Source organism: Ovis aries, chromosome 6, assembly GCF_016772045.2.
Source record: "Ovis aries strain OAR_USU_Benz2616 breed Rambouillet chromosome 6, ARS-UI_Ramb_v3.0, whole genome shotgun sequence".
Lineage (NCBI taxonomy): Eukaryota > Metazoa > Chordata > Mammalia > Artiodactyla > Bovidae > Ovis > Ovis aries.
In genome coordinates, this window is record NC_056059.1 from 117247941 (window position 1) to 117271019 (window position 23079).

The window sequence follows — 23079 nt, forward strand, 5'->3', positions numbered from 1 at the left end:
CAGGCAGACATTCTTCCTTCCCCGTGATTTTCTTAACAGCTTCTGGCCCTCGGCTGCTGCCCTGTGATCAGCAGAAGCTGCTTCTCCTGTCTTTACATTTTTTAAGCCAGTCCCTTCACTAAAATTACCAAACCATCCTTTTCTGGCATCGAATCCTCCCAGTTTAGACCCTCCACCTTCTTCTTGCTTCAGGCTGTCATGTGATGGCTTCGCTTCTTCTCAAATCATGCTCGAGTCTATATCTATCCTGTGCCCACATAAAAGCTGCACTTTCTTTTTTTTTACTTATTTCTGGCTGCACTGGGTCTTGGTTGTTGCACGTGGGCTTTCTCTACTTGCATCGGCTTCTCTTGTTTCAGAGCTTGGGCTCTAGAGCTTGGCCTCAGTAGTTGTGGCAGGCAGGCTTAGTTGCCCCGAGGCATGTGGTATCTTCCCTGACCAGAGATCAAACCCGAGTCTTCTGCCTTGGCAGGAGGATTCTCACCACTGGACCACCAGGGAGGTCCCATAGAGACATTTTCAATACAAGATAAGAGGCTCTTTGGCAAAGGATCCAAGGTTTCTGTGCCTGCAGGCGTCAGTTCAGTTCAGTCTCTTAGTCTTGTCCGACTCTTTGTGACCCCATGGACTGCAGCACTCCAGGCTTCCCTGTAGAGCCTGCAGCAGTAGCTTCACGAATTTCCTTTTCTTTTTTTACAATGATCATTATGCTGGCTTCGTTTACCTTGAAACTGCAGCAACCACAGCTGTACACCTCAATCGACCGTACGCATCACACAATTCAACTTTTCCTCAGAACGTCATAATTTTTTTCTGCCTCTAGGGAGCTCTTCCAGCATCACTAGTGGCACGGCGTATGGTGTGATTGAAGGTTCACGGTGTTGCTCTAAGCACGATGAAAAATGCATGCAAACATGAGATCACCTCTTACTACAAGTATCAGTTTACTGGAGAGACACACTGCTCACTCGGAAGTGACAGGCCTCCCAGGGCGCTTGTAAGTGGACCCTCAGAACACCCGAGCTCAGCATGGCATCAATAGGAGGCGACGTCGGAGCCGGCACAGCAGCTCCGTGGCGTGCAGGGACGGTTCCATGCCAGAGACGGCTCCACGCCGCGGCTCCACGTCTGTCTGCGTTCCTCCCCACTGCCAATGGCGCCGTGCCTGCTCTGTGTGTGTGTGCTTCAGTTTTGGTAAATTTTAACATTTTGTTATAGATTTGGGTACAGTTTATGGTAGTGAATGACAAAATAAATTTGCATCTTATATTTTGTGTATTCATGATGCACCGAATCTTTTCTTAATTTTTTCAGTATTCAGACTGTAAAGTTCATCTCCAAGTTTCTTCAAATTGTTTTACATCTCAAAAATTTTTTTCAGTCTATTTATTGGAAGAAGTATCTATGTCTCTGTGGACCCACAATGTTCTGACCTGTGTTCCTCAGGCTCAGCTATGCTTCCAGCACCGTGCGGAGAGGCGGTGCAGGCCCCGGGCTCCTTGCCTGGGGTTCCCTTGATAGGAAGCTGGGTTTAAGAGCCTTGCTTTTTGAGTTTAAGGAAATATGCAGCCACTCCTGTTTTCTCAAGAGTTTTTATTCAGAGTAGGGTTGGGCTGGGCTGGAGCTGGATTCTGTCACAGGGGTTCTTTCAGCAGCTGTACAGGTGATCCCGTGATTCCTCCTTAGTCCTGTTCGAGCAGTGAATTGTATTAATAGCCTCCCTAACGCTGCTTTCCTGGTGTAAACTCCGCTTGGCCTTGAGGTGCTATTTTTTCAATGTAGTGTTGGACTCTGTTTGCAAATATTCTAGTTAAGATTCTTACATCAGTCAATATTCATAGGCAATATTAGTCTATCAGTTCCCTTATGCGCTCTTTCTCATGTTTTGGTATAACTTTCTCATGTTTTGGTATAACTAAACTTTATTTGGACATTTTTGTTCATTTTCTCTGAAATGGTGTGTATGGTATGAGGACTCTAGTCTGAAGCTTTGTAGAATTCCCCTCAGAACCACCTAAGCCTGGTGCTTTGTGGGATAGTTCCTTAATAATTTTCTCTACTTCTTCCACAGACATTGGTCTGTTTAACTTTCTTTCTACAAGAGTCAGTTTTTCTGACTGTGTTTTCTTCAGAGCTTGTCCGCTTGGCCCGGGTTTGGCCACTTACTCGCGTAACGTTGTGCAGAATAATCTCTAAGTGGCTGTAAACTTCCGGCTCGCTCGCTGCGGCTTTCGTCCTTTGCTTCTTATTCTGTGTGTCTGTGTTTGCCCTTTTGATTAAACTCGCTAGTGGCTTGTTTTGTATAAGAACCAGGGCTTTCTTCACTAGTGAGCCGTCCTGCTGTTCTCTCTCTGCTTTCTCTCTGCTCCCATCTTCAGTCTAGCTTTATTACTTGGCTCCTGTGTATTCTTTGCGCTTTGTTTTTTTCTTGTTTATTTAATTCGTGCGCTTTTATTCTCTCATTTGTACTCACAGAGGCATTTAAGGCTGTGCAATTTCCTCACTTTTAGTGTGATTCATCGGTTCTGACGTGTGCTGTCTTCATTAGAAACTATTTGATTTCTGTTTATATTTCTTTTCAACCAAAAGTTGCCGATAGAAGTGTATTTTGTTTTATTTCTAGGAAAAACAGGCTTTGGGGGACTTTGTTTTTGTTTGCGATTTCTAGTCGCCTTGCACTGTGATCTGGGTGTTGTTTTAATGTTCCTACTGTGCGCAGCCTTTTGAGGTTTGTTGTGTGCTTGATGGGTTTGTGTGTGTGTGCCATGCGTGCTGCAGAAGAAAGTGTGTTCTGTTATCAGAAAGTGATGCTCACTACGCATCCACCACTTTTATTGGTTGTGTGTCTGGATTCTATCACATCCTGACTCTGGGAAGAAGCAAGTCCTGGGAGAGTTCCATGCTGCTTCCTCAGACAACTTCCCAGCTCTGGATAGAACTGAGGGGGTCACTAGCATGGTTTGATTGGGGGGCGCTGCTCCAAAACGCCTGCCTTGGCCTCTCTCTGCAGGGTCACCAGACAGGTTTGTTGGGCCCGGGCCCTGGGCAGTTAATGGGGAAGCGGGTCTTAGGTAAGGTTTTCAGCAGCGTCCTTCCTGATCGGGTTTGGAGCGCCTGTGGGTTTCCAAAATGAAGGGAGGTGGGTGAGGCCCAAGGGTGGCTGGGCACGGGGGCTGGCACACATCTGCTCTGAGCTTTGGTGCATTTTGGTCTCAAGCCCCTCATCCAAAGACAGCTGCTGACAATGCCAAGGTCAAGGGCAGAGTTTTGAAAAGTGGACGAAACTGCTTCACACAGAAGGAAAAGGAAAATGCGTCGGAACTTGGAAATCAGGTGGTGAAACAGACGAACCCTGGGACGTCACTGAAAATGGTGAGGCAGGCAGCTCCGAGGGCCCACCTGCCGCCAGAAGCGGGCGAAATGCAAGCACCCACCGTCAGACTCGACCTTGTCAAGACGCTGGGACACCGCCAGCCGCGGGCAGCAGTCAAGCCAGTGCTGAGTCAAGAAAAAAAGACTGGAACAGTTAGGAGCACTTTGTGGTCTTCTCGTGAGGCCCACAGCGCACCTGCGACGTGGCAGCCCCCGCCCGGGGTGGGCCCCGTCCCTGGCTCCGAAGAGTGTGAGCACACAGCACACAGAGCCGTGTTTGTCTGTCCCGACTCGGCCGGGGGCGGCCGGAAGCACAGACTCGGCGTTGATTCCCCAGCTCGGAACCCTCTCCAGGCAGAAAGGGGCGGCCTTGCCAGGAAACATCAGAGACCAGCAACAGCGCGGGGCAGGGGGGCGGCCAACGACAGAGCCCACAGCTTGGGTGGGAGGAGAAGCTGGGGGCGAGGGTCTTCAGGAAATTGGACGCTCAGAGCCTCGGCCTGCGAGGACAGCTGGAAGCCACATGCAGGCCGGGGCAGCCCCCACGCCCCACCCGGAGCCCTGAGCAGGCCCTGAGCGTCACGGCGGCCGCAGAGAAGGCAGGCTGTGCAGGAGGCCCCCAGGCAGGACAGGCGCCTCTGCGCGGCCGCTCTGCCTTCCCCCTTCCTGTCTCTGTCTCTGCCCACCTGACGGGCTCACTCCGTCAGGGAGGTGGAGGGCACGCGCACAGCTGGGCGAGGAGGGCCTGGCAAGGGGAAGGGGCCCGGGTGCCCGCCTGCCCCTCTGCTTCCCAGGCTCAGCTTTAACCTTAGGAGATCGCGTGAGCACGCATGGTCAGACGTGGGGCTGCTGCTGCTGCTGCTGTCTGGGCACCCACAACGGGCTCAAGCCCCAGCCTCTCCCTCTGGGGGGCAGGGTGCAGGCGGCCTGTCCAGTCCTGTGGAGGGTCCAGACGCCACCCCCTTGCTGCCCCCAGCAGCAGGACCCAGCCCAGGCCTTTCTCCCAGCGGGCTGGTGCTCGGGTGCTGGAACCGCTGTCTGGTTTGGGGTGTGGACGCCCCAGAACCTGGCTGGCTCACATCTGTTGGGAGGCCCCGGCTGACACGGATGCTGCAGACGCTGACCGTCTCCCCTGGGAAGGTCCTCAGGGTGAGGGGTGGCCATGCAGTCGGACCCTGGAGGACCTCTGCGGAGGAGGCCCCAGCCTGTCTGACTGCACACCGTCTCCCTACGCAGGAAGGACATCTCCCCAGAGCGCGTGACGCACGCAGACAGGGAGCAGACCAAGAAGGTCGTGTATGCGGTGGTCTACGGAGCAGGTAGCTGCGGCTGGGCGGGAGGCCTGCATCACTGGGAGGCCAGACGGGGCAGGGGGCGCCTGCGTTGAAATGTGGCGGAGCCATGGGGAGGCACTCGGGCCCTGGAGCTCGTTAAGCGGCTCCCCAGGCCCCGTTCACGTGCGTGTTGATGGCTTGGTGGGCGCCGGGTGCAGGCAGGCTGCTCACCCCCTTAACCCTCCATCTCCACAGCCTGTGCAGGGGGAGCGGGTGGGCATGCAGAAGTGAGGGCTTCCCCAGGCCCGCCCCCAAGCACAGCCTGGCTTCCAGGAGACTCCACCCTGGCCCTTCCCAGTAAGGAGCTGTGTGCGCGCTGGGGGCTCCCCTAGACTCAGTCCGGCTCCTTCTGGAGAGGCCGCTGTGTGATCTCCTGCGGAGGAGTGGAGCTCTGCGCTGTAAACATGAGAGAGCTCTGCGCTGTAAACACGCAGTGAGCAGGAGCCGTCAAGGGGAAGAGGGTGATTTGGCTGCTCTCAGCCCTCCCGGTGACGGGGTTCCCACCCCAGGCCTCCGCGTCTTCGGTCCCCAATGCCTTCGTCCAGGCTGCCGGCCGGCTGCGTCTGCCTCACAGGAGGCGCGAGGCGTCCTGGGCACCCAGGCCCGGCTCCCGGGCTGTGATGCTGCATTTTTACCCCAGCACGGTGGGTCTGAAAGTGGGCATGGAGGGCACGGGGCAAGGCCGGGTTTCAGGGCCGTGATCACCGTGACGATGACGGCGGGAGGCCACAGAGAGAACAGGACGGGGACAAGTGAGATGATGTCCCCTCCCTGTCCCCAAGGGCCCCCCGCCCCTCTCCCCAGAGCTCAGCGAAGGGCTGTCCCCAGAAAGGGGAGTGTCTGCTGCCTGGGGCCTTGGCCAGGAGGGCAGGGATGGGCTCACTGCTCCCCGAGGCCCCCTGGACTCCACTGCCCGCCCACCACCCCAGCCCCAGCCCGCAGGCGCCTCCGCCTGGAAGCAGCCCCCGGGCCTCCCGTCCTGCTCTGAGCTCCCGCCACCCGCAGAGCCGGCTCGAACTCGATTCTCCTGCAGCTGTTGCCGCCTCTGAAGCTCGCCCCCACACCCAGTCTCGGGGGGGTGCTGCGTGCCAGCTCCACCCGGGGCTCCGGGGCTGCTGCTCCACGAGCAGCAGACGAGCCACACGAACCGGCCCGTGGGGCACCAGACTTGTCCAGCGCAGCTGCTGGTGCCCACAGGGCCCATTGACCCGGGCCGGGCAGGCCAGCGTCCCAGGACGCACGCCGGGCTCTCACAAGGCCCTGGGGCTGAAGCAGGGGGAGGACGGTTCCAGTTCTTCGTGGGGCAGAGAGTGCTGGGGAAGACAGAATGAAGTTGCTCCTAAAGCTAGTTTCACCTCACACACACACACACACACACATACCTAGACACACGCGGACACACGCACGTGCGTGCACAGGAAGCAACTCACCCACTGCGGGAGAAGCCAGATGGCCGTTCACGTGGGGCCGTGAGGTGCGGGCCCCTCATGCTCCCGCCCAGGGCGTCCTCGCCCCCCGTGCCCCCAGGGAGGTGGGCCTATGTTTTCACAGCTGAAACAGCAGGAACTGACTGGCTCAATCAAAGTGTGGAGGGAAATCGTGCCTGAAGAAGGGGCAGGAAGTGCCAGGACAGAAGCCCTCATGGAGCCAAATGGGGTCTCACTTGGGGGCAGGGGGCACCGTGACCTTAGAGCGGGACGGACCCCCAGCAAGGGCGTGGGGAGCGAGCGCCACGGCTGGAGCACTGAGCGGGACTTTGGTCTCCGGCTCAGCCCGTCTTTGCTTCTCTCAGACTTTCACAGCACTGGCCCCTCCCGGGAGCAGGGGCCTAGGGATGTCAACAGCCCCACAGACAGAAGAGGGGTCCTTCCCAGCCTTGGACACTGGGAAGGAGACTGTGGCCCCCGCGCCACCCTCTCCCACAGACACTGGCTGCAGAGTGTGCCAGGGTGCAGTACCATACACAGCCCCCTGAAGGTCCCGAAGGTGCCCAAAAGCACACAGGACTGCAGGGGGGCCAACACTTGGAAGGAAGGAGGGACACAGTGAGCCATCTCACTCCCCACCTGAAGCCAGACCCCATCAGTGCCAGGCCTGGCTCAGACTCCAGCAGAAACGAGAGCCTCACCAGTGTGAAGAGCCAGGGGACAGAGGCTGGGCAGCCAGCGAGTCCGGAGAGTGGCGGGAGGAACCTCTGAAAGCGGAGAATGGAAGGAGGGCACCGCATCCTGACCTTGAACTCGGCCCCCACCTCTGGCTGCCCCCCCGACTGGGCACGAAGGGGCCGGCTTCAGACAGCCCCGCTTCAGCCACTGCAAGGGGGGCCGAGTTTGAAGTCTGACTCGAGCCTAATTAACTGACCCTGTGCTGCTGAGAGAAACACAGGCGAGCCTAGAGCGTCTACAACAAGCCATCTACAAGCCAGACAGCCGGAAGCCACGGAATGTGAAGAAGGAGGACAGCTTGGTCCAACCCAGAAGCAGAGACGCGCGCCCGAGTCACCCTGCGGCAGACCTGAAGCCGGCGCTGGACACTGGCTGCTGCTGCTGCCGCCGAGGCGCTGCAGTCCCGCCCGACTCTGTGCGACCCCATAGACAGCAGCCCACCAGGCTCCCCCGCCCCTGGGATTCTCCAGGCAAGAACGCTGGAGTGGGTTGCCATTTCCTTCTCCAGTGCATGAAAGTGAAAAGTGAAAGTGAAGTCGCTCAGTCGTGTCCGACTCTTAGCGACCCCATGGACTGCGGCCTACCAGGCTCCTCTGTCCATGGGATTTTCCAGGCAAGAGTGCTGGAGTGGGGTGCCATTGCCTTCTCCAGTACATCAATTACACCTCAGTTATTAAAGATCCAACAAACTACTGATCCATCTGTCAAATATTACGCCAAATGAGAAAAGAAATCCAGACACTATAAGGAGAACTTATAGTATATAATTGATTACACCATTTAAATGAAATTCTAGGACATTCACAGTTAATTTACAGTATGACATACTTTATGTTATATGCATTTTCCCACAATAAAATAATGAAAAGAAAATCTGCACTGATAGAAAGCAAACACGTGGTTTCCTGGGACCTGAAGACAACCACAATTCAGGGTGTTGTCCTGGAACTCAGGGTGCCATCCTGGGACTCAGGGTCCTGTCCCAGAACTCAGGGCACCGTCCTGGAACTCTGGGTGATGTCCTGGAACTCGGGGTGCCATCCTGGAACTCAAGGTGCTGTCCTGGAACTCGGGGTGCTGTCCTGGAACTCTGGGTGATGTCCTGGAACTTGGGGTGCCATCCTGGAACTCGGGGTGCCGTCCTGGAACTCGGGGTGCCGTCCTGGAACTTGGGTTCTGTCCTGGAACCTGGGGTGCCATCTTGGAACTTGGGGTTCTATCCTAGAACTTGGGGACTTGTCCTGGAACTCAGGTGTCATCCTAGAACTTGGGTTGTCACCCTAAAACTCAGGGTGCTGTCCTGGAACTCGGGGTGCAGCGCTGGAACTCTGGGTCCTGTCCTGGAATGTGGGGTCCTGTTCTTGAACTTGGGGTCCTGTCCTGGAACTTGGGGTGCTATCCTGACCAGAGATCTTGCTATAAGAAGCTTCATCAGATCACCAAAGAACTGATTTGAAAGAACCAAATATTAGCCTGGACCAGATGTATTTGTTAAAAAAAAAAAAATCCCCTGGAAGAGAGCTCCCCACCACCATACCCTCATGACCTGGCCCGGGGGCTTTCCCTTCCTCTTTATGCGCCCACACTCCCCAGCCTCCCCAGTTCTGGGGCAGGCCTCCCTCTGGACAGGCTGCGATCAGGTCCGCACCCCCTGAATCACCTGCCAGGCCCTGGTCAGCATTCTAATCAATGAGCGTTTACCAGGCCCCGGTCCAGACTGGCCAGCACCAAGCACTTAGATCCTGGAGCCAAAAGCCAGCACCATCCTGAGCGGTCAGAAGAGGCAGGCGTGCCCACAAGGCCTTGACTCCCCGAGTCTCTCCAGAGCCTCTGTGGACTCGCTTCCATGCATGCTGGTCACTGCTTGGTGCCCCTGGGCCCCACGGGGTCAGAGTTAGGCTGACTGCTGACTGAGTTTCTGCTCATACAGGGAAGGACCGGCTTGCTGCTTGCCTCGGAGTTCCTGCTCAGGAAGCTGCCCAGTTTTTGGAGAGCTTTCTGCAGAAGTACAAGAAGATAAAGGACTTCACCCAAGCAACTATTGCTCGATGTCAGCAGACAGGTGAGCCAGCTGCGAGCACAGCTGTGGCAGCAGCCCCTCCTCCCAGGGCCCCCTCTGGTGGGGGTGGGGGCCACTGGAGCCGGGTGAGCTCCCGCCCCGCTGGGGAGGTGGGACCACAAACTCCATGTGAGGAGGGTCCAGAGCCAGGCCCTCCTCAAGGCCTCACCCCCCGGCGTGAGTGGGAAATGCTGAGTGGGCGGGCTCACGGAGAGAGCGAGTCCCGCACCTGGAAAAGGAAAGCTGTGGTTTAGCTACAGAATTTGCCCACAGTCTGGCCACAGATTTCCGAGGATATCAAATAGAAGCTGCTCTGTGACCACGGTGGAATAGGAAGGCAGCTTCAAATCTGCACGTGAGGCCATCCGTCCATCTGCCTACTTGAAAGGCTCACCGCTTTCCTGGATAATCTTGGAGATTATTTTTCTTGGTTGTTTCTTTGGGTGCACCTCACGGCACGGGGATCTTAGTTCCCCAACCAGGGATCCAACCCTCGCCCCTGCAGTGGAAGCACGGAGTCTTAACCGCTGGGCCACCGGGGAAGTCTCCAGTGTAGGGCTCTAGAAAGTCCCAAGTGAAGGACAGACATTTCAGAAATGAATGCCAGGATAAGTATCCCATTGTAAAACGGTGAGACGTGGCCACCATTTAAAGATGAAGGGATTTTTTTTAAGTGTTTCAAAAAGGAAGCCAAGTCTGTGGACATAAAAGACAGTCCTCCACCCGAGACACGTGGCAAAGAGCAGCAGAGCAGACGAAAGGGGGAGGAGGTCGGCGCCGGAACAGACGCGGAGCGGGGCTCGGCGCGCGTCCCAGAGCAGGTCCGGGGCCCACCCCCGCCCTGGGGGCTCACTGCTGACCCTCTCTCGGGAGCCCGCGAGCACAGCTCCCCTGGGCTGACCAGCCCGAGCGGGGCCAGGTCAGTGCTCAGCTGCAGCAGCCTCCTGGGGGCTCCAGGAAGACGGCAAACCATCTCCACCCCCCAGGAGCGCCCCACGGGCCTCAGGCTCCCTGGGCCGAGGGTGACCCCCCAGCTGGATGAGACGAAAGGCTACCGGTTACGAAAGGCTGGACAGTGACAGAAGCAGTGTTAATGAGTCAGCCCATGGAGCCACCGCGCGTGGAGACAGTCAGACGCAGGCCCTTGTGCCGTGTGGTATGGGCCGGTGCCGACGGGCTCCCGTCACACTGACCTAGTCCTCACCACGACTCAGACGCCTGGGCAGCCCCGTTGCCCGCTTCCAGAGGGAGAGGAGGAGACCAAGGGGACAGCCGCTTCCCGAGTCCACGGGGCTCACGGAGGTGCCAGCTGGGACCCCCGCCCCGCCCCCGGCTGCCCGGTGAGGCCAGGGTCCCTTCCGCGGGAGGCCCTGCAGGCCTGCCCAGTACCTTTTCCCAGCGCGAAGCACGGGTGCCCTCTGACCCAGCGTTGCACATGTGAGCAGATAGTGACGCTCAGTCATGCCACACGCGTGCTGAACGCCTACCCAGTCCCGGGCACCGTGCTGACACCAGGAGCTCGTTGCTTCCCTGGAGCCCCAACCCTGGCACGTGGCCCACAAGGGAGCAAGTCCACCCAGACGATGCAGGCGCAGGAAGCACGGCGCCCGGCATGCAGTCAGAAATCCCTGGGAAACCACAGAGGCAGAGGCGGCCTCCACTAGGCGCTCCGTAGCCAGCGCTCAGCACACGGCCGTTTTTGTACTGACCACATGTACTAGTGGTTCTCCCAGTCCCCAGACGTGTGAGATCAAGCTGGGGATTTAGTTCTTACCAACACCTGGTTCTTTTTCCTAAAGAGGATCCCAGGGACGGAAGCTTGGGGCCCACGGAGCCTGGCCCTGGAGTAAGGGATGTGGTCTCTGACGCAGACCCCCAACCCCTCCCTGAGCAGACTAAGGATTGATGTTTCCTCCCCAGTTCCAGCTGCCACTGTCTAGAATTACTCCTGCACCCAAGTCCCCCACGTGGCTTTTCACCTTCTGTCCCATGTCAGATCTAAGTGCATCACAGAAGTCAGAGAGGGTGCGAAGCTTGCCACTAGGCAAGCCCAGGCCCCTGCCTCTGTCCCGCTTCCCGACACAGAATCCGTGTCCACACAGAACAGCGTGTTTTGCGCTGGACACGGACTGAAGGCCTCTGGGCGGAGCTCTGGCTGCGGCGGGGTGGGGCGGGGCGGTGGGCTGGACCTCCGCTGGAGCAGCTGCGGCCAGAGGGCAGGGCCCTGGGCGCCGTTCCCACTCCCCACTGCCCTCCGCCTGCTTTCCTCCCGGACCGCAGGCTACGTGGAGTCCATCATGGGCCGCAGGAGGCCACTGCCCAGGATCCGAGCTCACGACCCGCAGCTTCGGGCACAGGCGGAGCGGCAGGCGGTGAACTTCGTGGTGCAAGGTGCCGGAGCCCCTCTCCTCCCGGGTTTTCAGCCCCGCTGGACGGGCGACTGTCGGGGCGGCCCCTCGAGGCCAGCTCTGCAGGCAGCAGGCATGCTCCTGGAGGTCGTCCGCCAGCGCTAGAGTCAAACGGAGACCCGTCCCACGACTCTTGGCCCAAACTCTCGCTGCACCCCTGGCAGGTGTGGAAAGGCCCAGCGCACCTTCCAGGGACCCGTGCAGGAGGCGGGTGGAGGGCCCACGTGCGCAGGCCTCCATCTCTGGGAGCCCCTGGGCTTCCGGGCGGAGGGAGGGCAGGGGCGTGACCACGGTCCACACACCTGGCACCCTCCTCAGGAGGCCCCGGGAGCCTGGCAGCCCAGCCGCGCCCCACTTGTGACCCCAGGGCTCAGGGGTGGAGAGCCAAGGCCTGCAGGCCCAGAGGCAGGGCTGGAGGCGGGATGGAGCCTGGGAGGGGTGTCTGCCGTAGGAGGCACCCAGCAGACCCGGAGCGGGAGGCGTGGGCTGCGGGGGATGGAGGGCGAGCCCACGGAGAGGCGGTGCGGTGCTGCCCTGGCTCAGCCTCGCGCCTCACTTGGCCAGTGGAGAGGACACTGCCCCACCTCTGCCCTGGCCCCCCAGCCACTGCTTCCCTCCGGTCTCCTCACTTCCTCTCAGCCCGCCCACTCCTCCTAAGGCAGCAAGCCTCTCAACAACCAGCCAGAGCAGAGCGTCCCCAGGCCCCGAATCCCCACGAGCCCCACGGAGAGGCCAGCAGGCTGGCCACAAAGACCAGCGGGCATGGCCAGCAACCCCACTGTGCCCCGGGGGCAGCTGCTGCCCTGAGGTGGGGGGAGGCGGCCTACAGACTGCAGGCTTGTTTCTCTGTGAACCTGGGAACTTCAAAGGGCTTAAGGCCAGGAACGGAGACCTGAGCTTCAGTCGCATCCCAGGAGCAGAGCCACTTGCTGAGACACCCACTGTGAGCTGGGTACCAGAATGAGCAGTTCCCCTAGGCTGGCCCCCACCTCGCAGAGTGCCCACTGACTGTGTGACTGGCCCCGCCCACGTCCTGGGGCTGCAATAGCAGCCCCACTCCGCACACCGGGAGCCTGAGGCTTGCCGAGGGTCAAGGGCCACATGGCGGGCGGGCTGCGGGAGCAGGGATGACCCAGGGCCTCAGTCCCGGCCCCGTTGTCCTGCGGCAGGTGCGGGGGACACGGTGCAGTCAGAACCCATGAGCCTGCTGAGACCCTGCTCCCGGGACTCCTGGGAAGCCGCGTTATGAGGCAAAAGGGAGTCTGCAGGGTCCTCAGTCAGCTGACCTCAGCTTGCCAGGCCAAGGTGGGACATCCGAGGGGGCCCTGGCCTGACGAGGTGGGCCCTCGAGAGAAGGTTTAGGGGCCAGAGTCCGAGGCCCTGACCATGGCGGAGTCAAGTGCACTCCAGGGTGAGGCCCACGGCCCCCAGGAAGCAGGAACCTCCGTCCGCTGGCTCCAAGGAAATGAACCTGGCCGTGACCGAGGTCGTCTGAGAGGGAGCCTTCCCTAGTGGAGCCTCCAGATGAGGAGCTGGCCAGGGGCCAGGTCCAGAGGAGCAGAGAGGCCAGAGGGAGACCCGAGGTTCTGACCTGCTGGGTGCGGGGGCACACGCCCCTCGGTGTGGACGGCTCAGCCTGCCTGCCCGGGCAGCAGGGTGCAGGCCGGGCCTCACACAGCACCTGAACTGCAGCCCTTTGGTCCCACAGGCTCGGCTGCTGACCTCTGCAAGATGGCCATGATCCGCGTCTTCACAGCTGTGGCCACGTCACCTACCCTAACGGCCAGGTCAGTGAGCGAGCCGCCGGCCCCCGGGGCCTGCCCTCCCGCCCCAGCTCCAGCTCTGCCCTGGTGTGCTCCACCCAGGCCCTGCTGGCCCCTGAGGTCCCAGCCTGGGCGCAGGTCGGGGGGTGAATTCTCCCCCTGGACTCCAGGGTCCCCTCCTGACAGCCCCCTGGTCTCCCCCTCCCACCTTGGGCTCCACGGGCGTTTGCCCGCTTCACCCTAGAGGCCTCCGGCTCTGCCGGTGGCCATGGGGGAGCCTGCCCTGCCGAGGACCCCTCCCTGGGGCTCAGCCTGCCCCCACCCGGGGCAGAGCGCGCCGCGGGTTAGGTGGGGAAAGCTCCTGAAACGCTGCGTGTCATGGGCCCTCCCTGAGGGGCATGTGCTCACCCCCACGCACCTACAGCATGTCCCCAGGGGTGAGGACAGGTGGACCCCTCTCCTGCCGCCGCTGGGACCCACTGGGACACAGAGACCCTTTGGGACACAGGGACCCGCTGGGGCAGGGGACCCCCCCCCCCCCGGGGCACGGGGACCTGCGCCCGGGGCCGCCCTCGGCAGAGCTCGCTGTGTTCCTTCTGGCGCTCGTACATCCTCAGGGCGAAGGACGCTTCCCTCACCTGAGGTCGCCCACCTTCCCTCAGGAAGCTTTCTCCTTTCCGTCTCCAGACATTTCCTCCTGCCCATGGTCACCGTGGAGCCTACATTCTCTCTGTTTGTTTGTTTTAATTGAAGAATAATTACAATACTGTGATGGTTTCTGCCATACATCAACATGGATCGGCCGCAGGCGCTCATGTGTCCCCCCATCCTGACCCCACACGGCCTCCCTCCCCTCCCATCCCCTGGGTCGCCCCCTCCCTCTCCACCCATCCCCTGGGTCACCCCCTCCCTCCCCACCCATCCCCTGGGTCGCCCCCTCCCTCCCCACCCATCCCCTGGGTCGTCCCCTCCCTTCACACCCATCCCCTGGGCCGCCTCCTCCCTCCCCTCCCCATCCCCTGGGTTGCCCCTAACCCCCACCCATCCCCCTGGGTCGCCCCCTCCCTCCCCACCCCATCCCCTGGGTCACCCCCTCCCTCCCCTCCCCTCCCCTGTGTCGCCCCCTCCCTCCCCTCCCCTCCCCGGGGTCGCCCCAGCACTGGCTTCGGGTGCCCTGCTTCACGCACTGGACTTGCACTGGTCATCTGTTCCCCATGAGGTAACGAGAAAGTGAAAGTCACTCAGCCGTGTCCAGCGCTTTGTGACCCCATGGACTATACAGTCCTGGAATTCTCCAGGCCACAATACTGGAGTGGGGAACCTTTCCCATCTCCAGGGAATCGTCCCAGCCCAGGGATTGAACCCAGGTCTCCCACCTTGCAGGCGAGTTCTTTACCAGCTGCACCACAAAGCAAGCCCAAGAATACTGGAGTGGCTGGCATATCCCTTCTCCAGGGAATCTTCCCGACCCAGGAATTGAACCGGGGTGTCCTGCATTGCAGGCAGATTCTTTAACAACCGAGCTATCAGGGAAGCCCTATGTACCTTATTGCCAAATTCAGACTTAAATTGAAAAAAGTAGGGAAAACCACCAGACCATTCAGGTATGACCTAACTAAAATGCCTTACAATTATACAGTGGAAGTGAGAAATAGATTCAAGGGATTAGATCTCATAGACAGTGTGCCTGAAGGACTATGAACAGAGGTTCATGACAGTGTACAGGAGGCAGGGGTCAAGAGCATCTCCAAGAGAAAGAAAGGCAAAAAGGCAAAATGGCTGTCTGGGGAGGCCTTACAAATAGCTGTGAAAAGAAGAGAAGTGAAAGGCAAAGGAGAAAAGGAAAGATATACCCATTTGAATGCAGAGTTCCAAAGAATAGCAAGGAGAGATAAGAAAGCCTTCTTCAGCGATCAATGCAAACAAATAGAGGAAAACAATAGAATGAGAAAGTCTAGAGATCTCTTCAAGAACATTATAGATGCCAAGGGAACATTTCATGCAAAGATGGGCTCAATAAAGGACAGAAATGGTAGGGACCTAACAGAAGGAGAAGATATTAAGAAGAGGTGGCAGGAATACACAGAAGAACTGTACAAAAAAGATCTTCACGACCCAGATAATCATGATGGTGTGATCACTCACCTAGAGCCAGACATCCTGGAATGTAAAGTCAAGTGGGCCTTAGAAAGCATCACTACAAACAAATCTAGTGGAGGTGATGGAATTCCAGTTGAGCTGTTTCAAATCCTAAAAGATGATGCTGTGAAAGTGCTGCACTCAATATGCCAGCAAATTTGGAAAACTCAGCAGTGGCCACAGGACTGGAAAATGTCAGTTTTCATTCCAATCCCAAAGAAAGGCAATGCCAAGGAATGCTCAAAATTTTCCAAGCCAGGATTCAACAGTATGTGAACCATGAACTTCCAGAGGTTCAAGCTGGTTTTAGAAAAGGCAGAGGAACCAGAGATCAAATTGCCAACATCTGTTGGATCATGGAAAAAGCAAAAGAGTTCCAGAAAAAACATCTATTTCTGCTTTATTGACTATGCCAAAGCCTTTGACTGTGTGGATCACAAGAAACTGTGGAAAATTCTGAAAGAGATGGGAATACCAGACCACCTGACCTGCCTCTTGAGAAATCTGTATGCAGGTCAGGAAGCAACAGTTAGAACTGGACATGGAACAACAGACTGGTTCCAAATAGGAAAAGGAGTACGTCAAGGCTGTATATTGTCACCCTGCTTATTTAACTTCTATGCAGAGGACATCATGAGAAACGCTGGGCTGGAGGAAGCACAAGCTGGAATCAAGATTGCCGGGAGAAATATCAATCACCTCAGATATGCAGATGACACCACCCTTATGGCAGAAAGTGAAGAGGAACTCAAAAGCCTCTTGATGAGAGTGAAAGAGGAGAGTGAAAAAGTTGGCTTAAAGCTCAACATTTAGAAAACTAAGATCATGGCATCTGGTCCCATCCCTTCATGGGAAATAGATGGGGAAACAGTGGCAGAGTTTATTTTCTTGGGCTCCAAAATCACTGCAGATGGTGACTGCAGCCATGAAATTAAAAGATGCTTGCTCCTTGGAAGGAACGTTATCACCAACCTAGACAGCATATTAAAAAGCAAAGACATTACTTTGCCAACAAAGGTCCATCTAGTCAAAGCTATGGTTTTTCCAGTAGTCATGTATGGATGTGAGAGGTGAACTATAAAGAAAGCTGAGCCCTGAAGAATTGATGCTTTTGAACTGTGATGTTGGAGAAGACTCTTGAGAGTCCCTTGGACTGCAAGGAGATCCAACCAGTCCATCCTAAAGTAAATCAGTCCTGAATATTCACTGGAAGGACTGATGCTGAAGCTGAAACTCCAACACTTTGGCCACCTGATGCGAAGAACTGACTCATTGGAAAAGACTCTGATGCTCGGAAAGATTGAAGGCAGGAGGAGAAGGGGATGACAGAGGATGAGATGGCTGGATGGCATTACTGACTCGATGGACATGAGTTTGAGTAAACTCCAGGAATTGGCGATGGACAGGGAGGCCTGGCGTGCTGCACTCCATGGGATCGCAAAGAGTCAGACACGACTGAGCGACTGAACTGAACTGAACCGAATGTACGTGTTTCACTGCTATCCTCTCAAATCATCCCACCCTCGCCTTCTCCCACTGAGTCCAAAAGTCTGTTCTCGGAATTTAGAAAGACGGCACCAACAATCCCGCGTGCAGGGCAGCAAAGGAGCCTGCATTCTCTGGGTGATTCTGGCGCCGCCGTAGAGCAACACGTCCTGGGCAGAGGCCTGGTCCAGGAACGTGGTGTCGCGCCCCAGCGGGGGAGGGGGACGCTCTCGCCCAGCCCTGTGGGCCCGCGTCCAGCCCTGCACCCTGGCCGTGGGTCACCTCACAGGCTGGGGAGGAGCACCGGCACCCAGGCCTGGAGGGAGGTGTCGTTTCCGGGGGTGACCTGGCCGAGGGTGTGCGCGGCCCGGGCCCGCTCTCCGTCTCGGCAGCGGCCAGAAACCAGGGCCTGCCCTGCCTCGCGCTGCTGTAGGTCCAGGAAGTTTCTGCAGGGCACGGGAGGGGTGCTGGCAGACGAGGGTCTGCGGCTGTTTAGAGGAATTCAGAAGCACGCAGGCACCTCTGCCCACTGTCTGCAAGAGACATGTTTTGAAACAAGACACGTCGACCGCATCCCGCCGCTTTAGAAACTGTAGCAGGGCGTCCACACTGTGCCCAAGAACGTGGCCACACGGTGGAGGGCAGGCACGCGCCGGGTGCCCGGAGCCCAGGCCGGGCCACGTCGCCTGGACTGCCAACACGCCCTCACCAGGTTGGAGCCACGGGGCCAACCCCGCTCGCTACCCATGGGCTGCGGTGGAAGGCTGGGGGCTCCTGACCCCCACACCGCCCTTGCCCAGGGAGCCCCTTCCTCTCTGTTTACGGGGGACAGGCTTCCCAGGTCTTAGAACACGTCGGGGCTGGAGGGAAGCTTGGGGACTGTGCATTCCAACTCACACGTGCAGAGAAGGGAGGCTGGGAATGCATCGCGACACGGCCCAGCTCACCCGACCTGGACCAGCACCGGACCTCCTCACCCTGGGCTCTCAGAGGCCCGCAGCCCCTCGGCGGCAACATGGCCTCCAGACGACCCTCCCTGCCCCTTTGCCTGGGGTATAGGACTGCAGGCTCATCTCTCCACACAGGCAGCCCTCTGCCCTCTGCTCTCTGCCCTCCTGAAGGCAGCAGCGACTCCAAGGCCCCATCAGGCTGAGATGTACCTGGGCCCCTGCGCTTCCGGCCACAGGAGGGGCAGCGGAGGTGCCCGGGCGACAGAGGAGACAACTGGGCCCGCCAGGCAGCGAGAGGCGGCCTCACAGGACGCGAGGGCACAGGGACCTGGGCCGCCCACGACACAGGCGTTCAGGCCGAGCCCCACGGGCGCTGCAGCCCCAGGATGTGCCGACCGCCCCTGCCGGGGTGGACACGAGCCTCCCAGCAGCTGGCCCTGTGGCCCCCAGGGTCCGCATCCTCCAGGCACCTGTCCAACAGCAGCTGCCTGTGAGCACCAGGCCGTGAGCTGCCCCCTCCCAGGGGCGGCCGGTCAGCCCACAGCAGGAGGGAGCCCTGAGCGTCAGCGGGACAGAGGGCGAGGGCCTCGCTGCACCCCTCAAGGCCTGCAGCCAGGCCTCCTGCACTCTCAGCACTCAGAGCTGGGCTGACCTGGTGGGGAGCCGCCTTGGGCACAGACGGGAGACGGGCTGCGGCTCTGATGGGGCGTCTCCACGGGAGCGCGTTCTGTGCAGCCTGGCCTGCCATCAGCGCAGGACGAGTGGACGGGGCATCAGCTGGCTTCCCAGGAAGCAGCGGGTCTGACACCCGCGCTCACCACCCACTTGGGGCACCTCCCGTGCCCCAGTTTGCAGTTGGAAGCACAGTGACCTCGCAGTCAGCTGTGGAGCGAGGTGTGAGTGACTCACGGCCTTGCGGTTCGGTCTCGGCCGCGCCAGCAGCTCAGAAGTTCACCGTGTGATTTCGGGAAGTGTGAGAACTCTTGCTGCTAAATCTGGAAGAAGTTACAAGTGCCTGTTCTGAGTTCTGCCCCTCGGAACTCTCAGTCCCCTCGGGAGCCTAAGAGCACAGCAGAGGCCTTGGCGTCGGCTTCAGAGAGCGAGTGCTGGTGCCGCCGGCTGGGCTGTCTTCTGGGAGGACCGCGCGCCAGCCGTGATCCCAAGGCTGTGCAGAAAACTCCGGCCCCGGGGTCTGCCGGCCCCCTGCCTGCTCCCCGTGGACCCCACGTGCCCTGTGGGTGAATCCGCTCCCGCACACCCCTAGGAAGCCGGGTCGCAGGTGCCTGGTCCCAGTAGCTCCGTCCCCCAGATGGGTTGTCCCCACGGGCAGGAGTCCAGCACCAGCGCTGGCTTTGGTTCAGAGGCTCCGGGCGGCAGGCTGAGGCCCCTCTGGCTCCTTGGCCTTTCCCCTCTTGGTGCCAGCATGGGGGTGGCTGCTCCGGCAATCACAGCACCTCGCAGGCACGATGAGGAACTAGTGGTGAGAGAAGGTGTACCTGACCCCCATCCCCCCGCAAGTTAGCCTCTTAAAGAGCCTTCCTGGGAGTGAGCGGGGCCCCCGCCACCGGTGGCGGGGGCCCAGCCTCACTGCCACCCCACCAGGCCCCAGAGAAGGGGCGAGTGGGCCCAGGTGGCCTGTGCCTCTTGGTCTTGAAGCTCCCTGCCTCCAGCCAAGACCCACCACCCTGCTGCCCACTGTCGGGGCTGGGGGGGTACCGCGCCTCGCCACAATGCGCTGCCCCTTCCTGCAAGCTCTGTGCCTGCTGCGGACAGGCCGTGCGGGGACGAGGGCAGGGGGTGGCCCCTTCCCTGGGAAGCAGCTGGAAGCAGAGGCAGGCTCACACAGAGGGCAGGCTGCCCACCCTGCTGAGGGCCGTGGGTACCACACCGCCGTCCCCTCCCTGAGCGCTCAGGGGGCGCCTCCTCCATCTGCCAAGCCGGGGGCTGGTTCCAGGGCCAGGGTCACGGCCCCAGCAGGCCAGGTCCTGGGCGGCCACGCAGAGCTGCAGGGCCTGATGCCTGGGGTGCCCCCCTCCTCCACCCCCACCCCGGGCACACAGCACGTGAGCACAAGTCCCCCCAGGACCCCAGCCCCTCAACAGTGCTCTGTGGCCCCCACACCTCCTCCCATCGCGGCGTCCATGTACCCCGAGGTGGGTGGGAACTGACCCTCTCCAGGGGGTGCCTGAGGGCGCTCAGAGAGGGCATGGAGCCAGGACCCACCCAGCGGAGGGGGCTGGAGTGGGCGCGAACCCTTCCCCTGCGGCTCAGCCCCGGGGCCCCGAGTCCAGGGTGCAGGGTAGGGAGTGCGGTGGTGTCTCAGGGCAGGAAGTGGCCCAGAGGACAGCTCTGAGGTGCCCAGGCTGTTGGCTGGGGTCGTGTGCCCGCAGAGTGGCCTCTGAGAGGTCACTCAGAGCTAGAGATCAGTCCCTGTTGGGGTCCTGCCCCCGTGATGGTCTTGGGGGCTCCTCTAACGTCTATTGGAAAGAGCCAGCTCATTGGAAAAGACCCTGATGGTGGGAGAGATTGAGGGCAGGAGAAGGGGATGACAGAGGGTGAGATGGTTGGATGGCCTTACCGGCTCGACGGACATGGGTTTGAGCAAACTCCGAGAGTTGGTGATGGACAGGGAAGCCAGGTATGCTGTGGTCCGTGGGGTTGCAGAGTCGGACACGACTGCGTGGCTGGCTGAGCAGCAGCAGGTGGGGTCTTCAGCCCCTCTCTTTCCGCGTGTGTTCATCCGTTTGTGTTTGGCCACGTCGAGCCGTAGCTGCGACACACGGGGTCTGTGCTTGGGCTGGGTGCCTGTGCCTCGAGGGCTTGGCTGCTCCGAGGCACGTGGACCCTCAGTCCCCTGATGCGAGATGGAGCCCACATCCCCTGCGCCAGAAGGCAGATTCTTAAGCGCTGGACCCCAGGGAAGTCCCGGGTGGGGAGAGGGGCTCTTCTCAAAGGCTCGGCCCCAGCATGTCCTCAGCTTCCTCTGGGGGAGGCGGCAGGCGGGGGACCCGCTCCCCACAGGCGCCTCCCTCCCGAGCCCCGTTCTCTCCTCCCAGAGGCTGTCCTGTGACAGAGCGGTGACCCCAGCTGCTTCCCCACCTGGTCCTCCCGCTCCCGCGAGCCTCAGCCCCCTGGGCTGCTGGTGCCAGCGCCGTGGGGCACCACGCACACCCCCGGGCACCCGCCCCCTGCCCCACGGCCGCCGCCGGGCACAGGCAGAGGCCCAAACACCAGGGCGTCTCCTCCCCACGCGCCTTGCAGGAACACCAGGGCGTCTCCTCCCCACGTGCCTTGCAGGTTGCTTGCCCAGATTCACGATGAGCTGCTGTTTGAAGTGGAGGATTCACAGCTCCCTGAGTTCACGGGTGAGCGCCCAGGGGCCGGGGTTGCTCCTGTTTCAGGAATGGTTAAAGCTTCTCCTGGAGGACTCACAGGCCCCTTCCCTACCTGCTGCAAGGGGCACCTGCAGAATGCCCAGGCTGGTCTAGGGGCCCTTGAGAGGCTCAGAGGGCCGCACCTCGGCCAGCAGCCCCCAGAGAACACTGTGTGCTCTGCTGGGGGCCCCGGAAGATGGGGGCAGCACTGGGCCCCCCGCTGTGGGAGCTGGGCTGCAGGAGAGCAGCAGGGGCCGCCCCCCGGCTGTTGGCCCAGAGCCTGGCCCCCGAATCTGTCCTTGAGGGGGCCCAGGCCTCCTGCCACGGCAACCGTGCCCGAAGCCATGGGGCCTCTCCTGCCTCCCGTGAGTGCAGGAGCAGACGGCCCAGCCCCACTGGTGGAGGAGGGAGGCCGGGCAGGGGTCTCAGGGCTGGGTCCCCTGCTCCCCTGGCTCTTGGGTGACAACTGGCCAAGCCCCCCACCACCACCCGCCTGCAGACCTGCCTGTAAAGAGGAGACTCCAGGCCTCAGTGCTGCACCTCCAGGGACCAGCCTGCCAGTGGGGAGGCCACCTGCATGGACCCACCCTGCACGGACCCACCCTACAGGGACCCCACCCTACACGTGACCCCACCCTACATGGGACCCCACCCTGCGTGGACCCCCCCTGCACGGGACTCCACCCTGCGTGGACCCCCCCTGCACGGACCCCCCCTACATGGGACCCCACCTGCACTGGACTCCACCCTGCATGGGACCCACCCTGCACGGATCCCACCCTACATGGGACCCCGCCTGCACGGGACCCCCCTCTACAAGGACCCCACCCTACACGGGGACCCCCCCCTACACGGGACCCCGCCCTGCACAGACCCCACCCTGCGCAGACCCACCCCACACAGGGTCCCATCCTACACGGTGGCTGTGGATTTGGAAATGACAAGCCTGAAACAAACCATCTGAAGGGAATGCTGTGGGCTCCCTGTGGTCACAAAGGAAAGAGAAAGTCCCACGTCTGGAGAGAGCCCGTTAGGAACAGTCCTGTCCCCCTCGTTGCGGGGGCAGCCATTGGCCACCAAGACAGGCGGCGAGGCGAGGCTCCCTGAGACACACGGGGCCCCCTGCCCGCACTCGGGAGCCACCACCTGGTGCTGTGCTCAGGGCGCCCCAGGGTCACAACCCAGCCAGGGACCACGAGGCAGGCGAGCCTGGTGTGGCCGGGGCTGCTTTCGTCTCTGAACGCTGGGCGGGCACGACACACCCAGTGGGGCCCAGGGGGCAGACGCCAGCTGAGGCTGCATGGCACTTGGGTGCCTGCCCTCAGGGACCCTGCAGAGTGGGCTCGGAGTGAGGGTGACCACAGGGAGCACCAGCTCCGCCCACTGCTTACTTGGGGTCCCTCAGCGGGTCCATCTCACAAAGGCGGGGACACACAAGGGCCTGGCGGCTCCTGCACACCCAGTGAGGGGCCGAGGTCCCGACTCTGGCTCCCCGAGGGAAGCCCTGGACCCCCGCGGTCCCCAGGGAGGCTGGGGCCTCTGCTGGCACCCGGAGAGCAGGCTGGGGCCCCCAGCCCGACCCACACCCCGCCCCGTCACCAGCAGGGTTCTCTGCCAGCTCAGGCGCCCCAGGCCCAGCGCCCCACGAGGCCGCCGTGAGCCCCGAGGCCGTGGGGGTCAGGCAGCAGCCTCCTGCAGTTTCTGTACCCAAGCGTCAGCTGACATGGGGCGGGAGGAATGTCCTCTCGTCCTGGGGCACAGGGCTTGGTGCAAACGCTGAGGAAGCCCGAGCCGGCCGACCCCGCCACAGGCCGCTCCCGTCCCAGTTCCCCCAGTGACAGGCCCCCAGCCGCCAGTGCCTCCAGCTGTCCTTGCGGCTTCGCTGCCACCTGAACCCTCACAGGGGTTTCGGCCGGGGCACAGGCCATCCTACCCGGGCTGCTCCAGCCTGGCCATCTGGGGGTTGGGGGGGTCAGTGGGTGGGGGGCGGGGCAGCGGCAGAGAAGCGGGGAGGCTATGGTGCCCCTGGG

At 60.5% G+C, this 23079-nt stretch overlaps 1 protein-coding gene across 2 annotated transcripts in view; it reads left to right on the forward strand.

Moving 5' to 3' along the window:
* POLN (DNA polymerase nu) overlaps positions 1-23079 on the forward strand; it is a 161244-nt gene that overhangs the window by 135633 nt on the left and 2532 nt on the right. Inside the window, exons 20-24 of one of the 2 annotated variants that reach the window (XM_060417472.1) lie at positions 4609-4691; positions 8802-8933; positions 11211-11321; positions 13047-13125; positions 13789-13885. In XM_060417472.1, coding sequence (XP_060273455.1) covers positions 4609-4691; positions 8802-8933; positions 11211-11321; positions 13047-13125; positions 13789-13852 — 469 coding nt within the window. In that variant the 3' untranslated portion in view covers positions 13853-13885. Of the gene's footprint in view, positions 1-4608; positions 4692-8801; positions 8934-11210; positions 11322-13046; positions 13126-13788; positions 13886-20972; positions 21041-23079 lie in introns of those variants that run through there. The other variant, XM_027971302.3, reaches the window with a different exon arrangement.